Source organism: Rhincodon typus, chromosome 11 (assembly GCF_021869965.1).
Source record: "Rhincodon typus isolate 14 chromosome 11, sRhiTyp1.1, whole genome shotgun sequence".
In the NCBI taxonomy this organism is placed as follows: domain Eukaryota; kingdom Metazoa; phylum Chordata; class Chondrichthyes; order Orectolobiformes; family Rhincodontidae; genus Rhincodon; species Rhincodon typus.
Window position 1 is genome coordinate 74,715,305 of NC_063342.1, and position 11,874 is coordinate 74,727,178.

Below are 11,874 nucleotides of genomic sequence, written 5' to 3' on the forward strand. Positions count from 1 at the left end.
GAGAGGGGGAAGAGACAGAGAACGTGTGAGAGGGGGAAGAGACAGAGGGCGTGTGTGAGGGGGGAGTGTGCATGTGTGAGGGGGAGAGAGAGATTGTGTGTGTGCGTGCGTGCGTGCGCACGTCATGGGGTCACTAGTGCAACATGAACCCAAGATCCCAGTTAAGGCCGTCCTCATGGGTGCCAAACTTGGCTAAAAGCCTCTGCTCGGTGACTCCACATTGTTGTGTATCCTGAAGTCCACCTCATACGCTGCAGGCAAGGTGCCCCGAGGCATGGTACATTGGTGAAACCATGCAGATTCTATAGCAACGGATGGATGGACACCACACAACAATTGCCAAACAGGAAAGTTCCCTCCCAGTGGGGGAACACTTCAGCGGTTAAGGACATTTGGCCTCAGATCTTCAGGTAAACACCCTCCAAGACATACTTCGGGACACACAACAACGCAGAGCTGCCGAGCAGAGGATGAAAGCCAAGTTCCGTACTCATGAGGACAGCCTCAACCAGGATCTTGGATTCATGTCGCACCACAGGTGACCCCACCACACTCACACTCACACACACACATCCTCTCTCATACACTCTCTCTCCCCGCCTCCTTGTGCGCGGACTCTCTCTCCTCTCGCTCTCTCCCTCCCCCTTCCGCGCGCGTGGGTTGCTCAGCAATAATCTGCTCAGTCATGCCCAGTTCGAGTTCCACCATGGCCACTTCGCTCTCAGGAACGGTCACTAGACCTGAAACGTGACCTCTGATTTCTCTCCCCAGATGCTGCCAGACCTGCTGAGCCTTTCCATCAAGTTCTGTTTTTGTTTCTGATTTTGGGACCAGGAGTGTTTGGCTTGAAACCTACAATGGCTATTTAAAGCTGAGAAAGTCTAAGATCTCAGAAGTGTGATAATCCGAGGAAAAGACTTCACAGCTCACAGGGCAGGAGAACAATATGAGCAGCTAAATTTTGCAGGAAGCCTTGCAGGATGAGTGTCAGAGTTAGGGAGTAGGTTGAAACGCAGGGCCTCCAAGGGTTTTAATTACAGACATACTACCTGTGCCACGGGCTTCACCATATGTAAAGGCAGATCAGGGAGGTAAATGCATGGCTTCAGAGAAGATAGGAGCTTAAATTTTTGCAACATTACGGTAGTTTTTGTAAAGGACATAGCTGTTCAGGAGAGATGGGCTTCAACTGAGCAGAAAAGAAATTAATGTCAGAGCTGAGAAGTAAATAGTGTGGGGGATTGGGGAGATGGAGAATGTGGGGCGGTTTGACAAATGGGTCTAGTTTTAGAAGTACCAGAGAGGGAAAAGAGAGATGATGTTGCCCATGAACAAAGAAACATGCATCTTCAAACGGGCAAGAAAAATATAAGGACAAGATTAAATTGTGTGTATGCAAATGCAGTGTAAATGCAAATGGAGTATAGTGAACAAAATTGGGGAACTAGAAGCAGAAATTGCTCTGTGGGGATTTTACATAGGAGCATTGACAAAAACATTGCTCACGCAACAACAGGATTGGATACTTAACCTCTTGGGTTACAAAGTTTTTTTTATTAGAAATGATGGGAAAACATGGAGGAGGTGTAGCAGTCTTGGTCAAAGATAGCATCATTACCCTTGAATGAGATACAGTACCTCAACTTGAATCTATATGGTTGGAGGTGAACAACAGGAAGGGAGCAGTGACCTTGTTGAGTATTTATTGTAGATCTCTAAATGTGGGGAGGGAGTAGAAGAAAGTTTTTGTAAGCAAATTATGGAAATCTGCAGGGCAAATTGTGATAGTTAGTGATTATGCTAGGATAGACTGGGAAGAAGGTAGAGTGTGAGGCACAGAAGAGGAGAAACTCCTGCATTGTGTACAGGAAATGTTTCTGAAACAGTATCTTTCCAGTCCTACCAGGGAGCGAGCGGGCCATGCTGGATCTGGTCCTAGGTAATGAGGCAAGCCAAGTAAAGAACATCACAGTGGGGGGCATTTGGGAAATAGCGACCATAACATAACAAGTTTCAATATTAAGCTGCAAAAGGATAAAGATCAGTCAATGCCTAAGATTCCAGACTAAAAAAGGGCAGATTTTCGGTGTCTAAAAATTAAATTGGAACACATTGATTGGAAATGCATTTTGGTGGATAAAACTGTGGATGTAAAATGGAAGAATTTCAAAAGGGAGATGAACAGGGTGCAAGCTAAGTACATACCCATGAGAAATAAATAAGGGGTATCCAAGGCTAGAGTACCCTGGATGACTAAGAATATTGATGAGAAAATAAGGAAGAAAAAGGAGGCATATGATGCATACTGGAATAACAACAGCTATAGAAATCAGGAAGTGTATCTCAACTGCAGGAGAGAGGCTAAGGCTGAATGAGGAAAATTAAGTGGAAGCACATGGAAAGAGATGGCAGGCTGCACTAAAACAAATAGTAAAATGTTCTTCAAGCATATTAACAGTAAAAGATTAATGAAGGATAGCGTGATGCCCATAAGGAACAAGCTGGGTAAGCTGATCACTGAAGCAAAGGATATAGCAGAGACACTAAATTAATATTTACCAAATTAGAAGATGGTGACAATGGCCTAATTGAAAATGTGAGCAACTGAATAGTGTAGTGATAGATAAAGAACAGATGCCAAAAAGGCTGACAGCACTTTAAGTGGAGAAGTCACCAGGCCCAGATGGGATGCTTCCTAGATTGCTGTGAGAGTTAAAGGGAGCAAATTGTGGAGTCATTGACAGAAATTTTCCAGACCTCTTTGAACACAGGATTAGTCCCACGGAACTGGAGGATTGCTAATATGACGCCATTGTTTAAGAAAGGTACAAAGGACAAACCAGGACCTGTCAGCTTGACATCAACAGTGGGATAAGATAAATATACACTCAGAGATAAAAAAGTTAATATTAGACAGTCAACATAACTTTTTCAACAGCAGTTTTTAACGGAGTTCTTTGATGAGGTGACACAAGCATTGGATGAGTATAGTGCTGTGGATGTTGTATATTTGGACTTTCAGAAAGCATGTGACATGATGCCACATTGCAGGTTGGTTCACAAATTGGAAATATTTCGGATTGATGGGTCCTTGGCAGCATGGATTAAAAGTTGGCTAAAAAATAGCAACCAATGGTAAGTACAGATGGGCATTTTTCAGATTGGAAACAAGTTGAAAATGTTGTTCCCCAGGGATCAGTTTTGGGACATTTCCAACGACTTGGCTGTTGAGGGCAAAATCTCTAAATTAGCAGATGATATGAAACTAAGGAGAAAAGTGAATTGTAAGGATGATGCTGAGCGACTTCAGAGGGATGTTGACAAGTTGGCCCACTGGGCAGACACCTGGAAAATGAATTTCAATGCAAAGAAATGTGAGATAATGCCTTTTGGTAGGAGAAACACAGAGAGACAACACAGGCTCAACAATACAACTTTGAGGGGATTCTGGTAGAGGAACCTCTGGGTTCACATGCATGATTCTCTGAAGGTGGCCTGGCAAGTTGAAATAATTGTTAAGGCGGCTTATAGGATCCCTGGGTTTATAAATAGAGACATAGAGTATAAAGGCAAGAAAGTGATGCTACACCTCTATAAATCTTTGGTCAGACCACATTTACAGTATTGTGTCCAGTTCTGGGCACCCTATTTAAGGAAGGGTGTTAAAGCCCTGGAGAGAGTTCAAAGGAGATTTAGTAGAATGATACCAGGAATGAAGGATTTAAGATACAAGGAGCTTATTCTCCTTGGAGGAGAGAAGATTAAGATGTGACTTTTTGAGGTGCTCAAAATTATGAACAATTTTGACAGGATAAAGAAGGCTATTCTGTTTCCACTAGTTGTTATGTCAGTAACTAAGGGTCACAATTTCAAGATTGTCAGCAAGAAAGCTAGGAGTGAGATGTGGGGAAACTTCTTTACTCAGAAAATTATTAGGATTTGGAATGCACTGTCTGGGAGAGTGGTGGAGGTGGATTCTATAGGAGGTTTCAAAAGAGACTTGAATATATATTTACAAGTGATGAAGTTAGAGGGCTACGGAGATAGAGCTGGAGAGTGGGACTAGCTGGGTAATTCTTTCGGGAACCAGTAGAGATATGGTAGCCTCCTTCTGTACACAAAATTCTATGATTCTATTCATGGTGACAGACTGAGCCAGGAAGGAAAATTTCTGTTTATTTAAATAACTATTAATAGATAAAGTTGGGGAGTAGATAGGATTTTATTTTGCCATGTGATTTGAAAGCTTTCAAACTGTGCTTTGTTTAGATAACTGAGCATTTTTCTATTGCCCTTGTGTAATAAAATTATTTTATCGTTTAAACTTAATCCACAGCCTTGTATGTTTATGTTTCAGTTCATGTTGAATTGAGAAAAGAAATCTATCAGGCCAGATTTCTTTCTGGGACACATTGGTCACAAATCTCATGAAAACGTCATAAGAGACTTCAATTCTTCACTTTAAACAATCTGGACTAGAAATTCCCTCAAGTGCCATTTCATCATGCTCTGCATCAACAACTACTTATATTCTGGTCAATCACCCTCTTTTCTCCTCGAATTACAATTTTCTCATTTTTTTGGAAACTGTTCTCCAACACTTACAGACACACTCCAGGTTTTCACAAACACCTAGCCACCCTAGGTTAGTACAATCCCTGCATGTCAGGCAAAGTGAGATTTCAGTGAATATCTTAAGTTAAAAGCTAATATCAACAATGGTTTGGATTTACAATGTCTGTACTAACCAATACTGCATAAACTAAATTATAAATTAAATATGTCAATATTCCCTGCCTGTTCATGTGTCTAACTGCCACTTAACCATATTGAATCTGCTTTTACTGACTCCTTTGCCAAAGTGTTCCAGTCACCTACCACCTTCTGTGTAAAAAAAAATTTCCACGCAGATTTCCTTTAAACTTTCTCTAACCTATCTTAAAACCATGCCTCCAGTATTTCACATTTCCACTCTGGGAAACAGACCTCAATTATCTACCCTATCCTTGCCTCTCATAATTTTATATACTTCTATCAGCTTGCCCCTGAGCCTCTGACACTCTAGCGTTTGTCCAACTTCTCCTTATAGTTAATATGCTCCCATCCAGGCAACATCCTGGGAAACCCCTTTTGCATATAATCAGAAACTATTGGAAAAATTCTGATTCTGATTTTGTTTTGGGTTTCCAGCATCTGCAGTTTGTTAGTTTTTTGTTTAGTATTAACCTCTTATGAATCTTCTCCAAGCCTCTGCGTCTTTCCTATAGTATGGCAACCAAACAGCACACAACACTCCAAATGTGACTTAACTAAACTTTCATACAGCTTGTTATTCTGGATTGTCTGCCTTCAATCCGAACAGTCTGCTCAGCACTTTTTCCCTAGTAATGATGATTGATCTAAGTTCCTCCCTTTCTATAACTTCTCCATTACCTGTTAGCGTTACGATGGCACTTGTGTCATCCATTGGGAAAACTGAAGTAAGATATTAATTTTGTGATGCCGCCATTTCTGTGTTCCCTACTATTAACTCCTCTGTCTCACCCTCCAAGGGAACACCATTCACTTTGGCCCTTTTATATTCTTATAGAAGCTTTTACCTATCTGCTTTTATATTTTGCACTAGTATTCTTTAATAATTTACTTTTGGTCTGTTTATGACTTTTTTCAGTAAGTTGACCTTTACAAGTTGCCCAATCTTCCAGCCTGCTGATTGCCTTTGCAATACGGCATGCCATAACTTTTATCTTTGTATTATCTTTAACTTCCATAATTAGGCATGGATGTTTCTATCACCCCCCTCAAACAATCTTTCTTCCTTTACAGAATATATTTTAGTTAGGAGTAAATGAGTATCTTCTTAAACATCAGCCATTGCTCATCAACAATCCTACATTTTAGTCTTCTCACCCAGTCCATTCAGGCCAAATCTGGCCTCCTGCCATAAATTACCTTTGTTTAATTCCAGAATGCTGATATGGGACTCAAGTTTCTCACTCTTCAATAAAAGTTCAAGTACTACCTTTGAAAAATACTTAATTGGCTGCAAAGCACTTTAAGAAGTCCTGAGGTTGGGAAATACACTATTTGAGTGCAAGTTCTTTCTTTCTTGACTTCAAATTTCTAATCTGACTAGATTGATTCTCAGCAACAGAGTTTGAGAGCTGGTCTCAATGAGGCTGAGCTGAGGAATATATTTCTCTGTGTCTTATTTTCACCCGTCATTCTGCAGTGCCTATTTTCAAGTGGCAATGTCACCTTTGACACAGACTTTGGGACAACTTCTCAATTTAGTATAAAAGCAGTGACAATGACAGGGTATCCAGAAGGGCTCTGCCCCTAACTTTTAACCTTAGGACTTAAGGATCTGTAATTAAAACCAAAATGTTTTAATTAAGATCTGCAGTGGTTACATAGCATAACTTGATATGATTCAAATCAGTCTGTTCTTCCTGTGCAGTTTTAGTACTGATAATTAATTAAATGTGCTAATGCTAGGAAGAACTCATTTTTCATCCCATCAAGCAGGAGCAGAAAACAAATAATACTGATTATGGGACTCAAGTCCTGACATATTTGACAACTTAGTGAAGCCAGGCAATCCTTGTAAATTGTTGTCTCCAACATTGTCGAAACTTCTATGCATGTGGGTTTTCTGAACTTCACAACTGGGCTCCAAGATACACACATGTTGGTAGGTTTGAGATTTGAACTTCTTGTTACGCTGTACAAGCTTTGAACATGATAGGTTCGCATGTGGCTGGCCAATGCATTAGATCACTAGGCATAATGTCATGAGATTTGAAATCAATAAGCCTAGGCTGATGCTTTGGGGTTTGGGATCAAATCTAACCATGGTCATTGGTGGGATTTTAATTCAATTAATACAATTAGAAACTGAAAGCACGCTTCAGTAGTGATGACCATGAAATTATCCTTGTTTGACATAAAAACCCATCTGTTTCACTGGAGTCCTTTAGGTGAAAAAATCTGTCATCCATACTTGGCCTGGCCTACACGGACTCCAGACGCACAGCAATCGGGTTGACTCTGAGCTACATTTTGAATTGGCTGAGCAAGCTACTCGGGTAGGAACTTGCAACAAAATCTGGCTTTGCCAGCGATGCACACATCCCAGCACAGAACAAATAAAAAAAAACTCTAATTATGCAGATTCATCTGGGTTACATGTACATTCAACAAACAAGCAGAATTATTTCCTTAACGGGTATTCAAGACCTATAAGAGAGGTTTTGAATTTTTTTTTATTCTGGGAATTGAGATTCTCTGTCAGAAACCAGTGTTACTGCAGAGTTCATAACTCCTTTTGAACAGGAATTAGTTACTTGATTGAAATGGAGATTAGGACGTGGGCTTACACAAACTGGCTCATACTGTAACCATGATCCGAATAGTTTATTTCTGCACTGCAGCACTCTACGATCCCCAACTGCACATTTTGTAGAGAGGCAGTTAAGTTACTTTGAAGTTATAGTTTTCAGCTATTTGACGCTGTAGCATGTCAACCATTCAAAATTCACATTTTACATTTCTTAATGCTGTGGGTTTTTTGCCCGAGCGTGGACGTGGGCATGGCTGGATCGGGAGGTGCAGGAGCGTGCAATCAACCACAAAATTACTCTTTCAATAAAGTGCTCACCTGATTTCCAACCAACAGAAGATGTTCGCCAAGCAGAAAGTCCTTGAGCATATCCTCCATTACCTCCATGTGCTAAAGAGAGAACAGACATCTAAAATGAATATTTCATTGAGGAACAAGAGAAGGTACAACTGACAGAAGAAAAAGGCTTGTGACTCTCTTGTCTTTTCAGTTAAGCTAAGTTGGACAATGCACCATTAACTGTACTAAGAGTTATTCTTCTAAGGCAGCTGGAGGGACTTAATGATATAGATCCACCATGTTCTAATCAGGAAGAGGAACAGATTCAAGTGGCTGAATGGTTTACTTCTGTTCTGTTCCTATGTTCCTCAGTACTGTGTAATGGAATATTTTGATGCTTCAATATGAGTATGTATAATCAGGGTCAGGCTTCTCACTCCAAGGTAATAATGTTGAATTTGAAATATATATTTTTGATCAACCTGCTTAGATATGTTATGATACACCTCTGGAGCAGATGGGACTTGAATCTAAGTCTTCTGGCTCAGAGGTAGGAACACTAGCCTTGTGCCACAAGATTCCTCTTTTAAATTTTACCATCTGTCATGATGGGAGATGAATCTATAAGAAATATGCAACTTCTTTGGCTAACTACAGATTAACTGCTTTTACCAGAGTACCTTTGCAAAATGGCAGGTACGCAAGTGATAAGATCAAAACGAGCACAGTGAGTTTTTCAAGACCTTGATTTATTAATGGGAGGTTTTTATTGTTTTAAAATGTTTTGATTTTTTTCGTGCTTTCTGCTGGAGAGGAGGAATTCAGCCTAAGAATGTTTGTCAATGTTTATGTTTCTAAATAACATGGTGACCAAACGAAACCAGCCATATTCCTTACAGCTGGATTATCACAAAATGGACAGACTAAGTGAAAAAGCAATGCTCACACTTGCTACTGCAAAGTGTGGGTCAGCCCAATCTCAAGTAAAACCCAGATTTTTCATCTGCAAGGGAATCGAGGGATATGTGAAGACAGAAACAAAAGTGGAGTTAAAGGCCACAATCAGAACAACCATGATCTTACTGAATAGGAGATAAAGATTCAAGCACCACACGGCCAGTTCAGCTTCTACTTCTGGTGATCTTGTGAATGATATCTAATTTGATTCCGCTGCTGGTAAAGATACAGCACTTTGGCTCTGGGGCCGCACATGCTGATCCAAAGTAGACAAGTGGTATGTATTCTTCTTGTAGAGTAACTAACACTTGAATTAAATGCTGGAGCGAGGAAAGTATGAGATTGCTCTTGATGGACATATCAAGATCACCATTCTCATTTATAAGTATCTGTGATCTTGTGAAATGAAAAATATATAGATCTCTAACACGAAAAAGCTTGGAAATTACTTTACTTGAGAGAGATGTGAAGTTGTTAGTAATTTAAAGAGCGATTCAGGCCAGTGGAGCACATATTTATTGCAACTGGCAAGTGATCAAATGAACAGAGAGGTCAGCTGGAACGACTGCCAGGGAATCTGAGTTAGCTCTAATAAGGCTAAATTACTCCCAGCATTCAGACTTGTTTATTAGCATCTGGCCAATTAGTTTTCTTCACAAAATCTGTTCAGTGAATAAAGAATATAGGTCAGAAAAAACAGGTCAAGCAAATCAAATTTCAACTATCTGAATCCCGATTGTTTCAAGGCTAGCTCGACAGAAGACGAGTCGTAATCCCTTGTGAAGTTTAATGAGATTTGACGGTTGTTCATGGAATTATTGTCTTGAGAGAATTACTGAGAAATCCGTGGGATCTGTCTGATTACATTAGTTATTTGATGTGTGCTGTGGGAGTTTGATCAGACTCTACTAGCCAAGTTTACCACATATTAATCCTGGGTGCAAGAAATACATTCCATAAATATTGAAGATTTTATTAATGTTCTAACGACATAAACTTCACAGTTGTTGGTTCAAACCTGTGGAATATCCTTGAATGTTTATACTTTTAGTAATTCCCTGAATATCACAGTTCATTAATTTAAAAATAAAAGTTACTGAGGCCTAGCCAGATTATAACAATAAGTTGGTGCTATGGTCCAGGATTGTAGCATAACTGTGACCTTCAGGGTTCAGTACACTCAGATCCAAGGGTACTACATTTGATTGTATCAATATGTCTGTTGAATTCAATTCCACACAACAACAGGAGAGAGGCATATTGCAAGGTTTTCAACAGATTGTACACGTCAGTTCAGAAGTCACAGAAAAGCAGTTCAATGGTTACAGGCAGTTGAGGCTACCAGTGAGTGGACAAGTAATCCAGAGACTCAGGACTAACTCTCAGGGGAAGGGTTCAAATCACAGCAAATGGTAGAATCTGAATTCAAATTAAGTCTAGAATTGAAACTCTAATGATGATCATGAAACCATTATCATTTGTTGTAACAACCCATCAGGTTTACTAAATTCCTGCGGAGAAGGAAATCTGCTGTCCTTACCTAGTTTGGCCTACATGTGACTCTTGACCACAGCAGCGTGGTAAACTCTTAACTGCACTTTGAAATGGCCAAGCAAGCCATTCAGTTGCACTGAACCACTAAAAAGTCTCAAAATAGTAATGAAACTGGATTGACCACCTGGCAATCAAACAAGGCATCGGAAATGACATCAAAAAGACTCCTGTTGACCCTGCAAAATCCTCCTGATGAACATCTGAGGGCTAGAGCCAAAATTCAGAGAGCTGTCTCACAGACTAGTCAAGCAATAGTCCAATATAGCCATGCTCAAAAATCATACCTTAGACACAATGTCTCAGACGACACCAACACCATCCTTGGCTCTGTCCTGTCCACCAGCAGGACAGACTGAGCAGGGGCACAGAGGTACGGAGTTGGCCTGCAAATCTTAAAAATGAAGTCTCATGGCATCAGTCAAACATGGGCAAGGAAACCTCAGTCACTGGTTGAGCCCTAAAGGACGTAGCTGCTGGTGATAGAGAAGCAACACGAGGGAAAAACATACTAGACCTCATTGTCACCAATCTTCCTGTTGCAGATGTATCTGTCAATAACAGTATTAATAATACAGACCACCTCATCTTGTGGAGACAAAGCCTCCACTATTATGAAGTACCCTCAGTTGTGGTGTGGCATTATCCAGTGCTGAATGGGATAGACTTCAAACAGATCTGCCACTCAAATCCCAGCATCCATGAGGTGCTGTTGGCCATCAGCAGAATCATACTCCAACGGAATCTGCAACCTTGTGGTTTGGCATATCCCCACTCTAATATTAACCATCAAGCCAGGGGATAAACCTTGGTTCAATGAAGGGTGCAGGAGGGCATGCCAGGAGCAGAACCAGGCGTGCCTAAAAGTGAAATGTCGAACTGGTGAAGCTACCAAACAGAACTTCTTGAATGCAAAACAGTATTGGCAGCAAATGATAGACAGAGCTAGTCACAACCAGCGGAACAGGTCTAATCCCTGCAGTCCTGCCAGATTCAGTTACTAGTGGTGGTGGACAATTAAACAACTTACTGAAGAAGGAGGCTCCACCAATTTCCCCATCGTCAATGATGGGGAGCCCAGCACGTTGCAAAAGATAAGGCTCTAAGTAGAAACATCTTCTTCCTACTCGTAGTCTTAAACCTCAATTTTATTCTGGACCCATTAAAGAAAAGTCTGCTTTGTCTAATTCTGATCCAGCTAGAGAATAGCTCAATACAACCACTCTTGGCTCAGAAGCTGAAGGTCATGAGTTTGGTCACATGCCAGGTTCTTTTGACAGCACCTTCCGAACCTGTGACTTTTACACAAAGAAAGACAAGGACAACAGATAAATGGAATACCAACACCTGCAGGTTCCCCTCAAACAGCATACCATCCTGATGCTGTTCTTTCACTGTCAAACAGTCAAAATCCTGAAACTCTCTTCCTAACAGTACTGTGGGTGTACCTATACCACATGGACCACAATAAACTAAGGTTTAACCTGCACTGGCCACATCCCATGAGTGATTAATAAAAAGTCCCACCTCAGAGATTTCAAACCATCCCAACAAATACTTATCCCACCATCTGACTGAAAACAGATAATTTTAGTGGTTGTTTGGGTCTGCTCTGTCAAAAATTGGCTGCCATGTTTTACATATTAGAGCAGAGACTATCTTTGCCAGAAAGCACTTTGGAACATGAAAGCAGCCAGATTAATGCAAAACAACAAGGTGCAGAGCTGGATGAACACAGCAGGCCA

General features: G+C 40.7%; 1 protein-coding gene across 5 annotated transcripts in view; it reads right to left on the reverse strand.

Moving 5' to 3' along the window:
• vwa8 (von Willebrand factor A domain containing 8) overlaps positions 1-11,874 on the reverse strand; it is a 325,734-nt gene that overhangs the window by 160,591 nt on the left and 153,269 nt on the right. For all 5 annotated transcript variants that reach the window (XR_007263236.1, XM_048603037.1, XM_048603036.1 and 2 more), the window contains one exon: positions 7,661-7,732. Coding sequence is in view for 4 of the 5 variants with exons in the window: in XM_048603037.1 (XP_048458994.1) it covers positions 7,661-7,732 (72 nt within the window). In the remaining variant the exon portion in view is untranslated. The remainder of the gene's footprint in view (positions 1-7,660; positions 7,733-11,874) is intronic.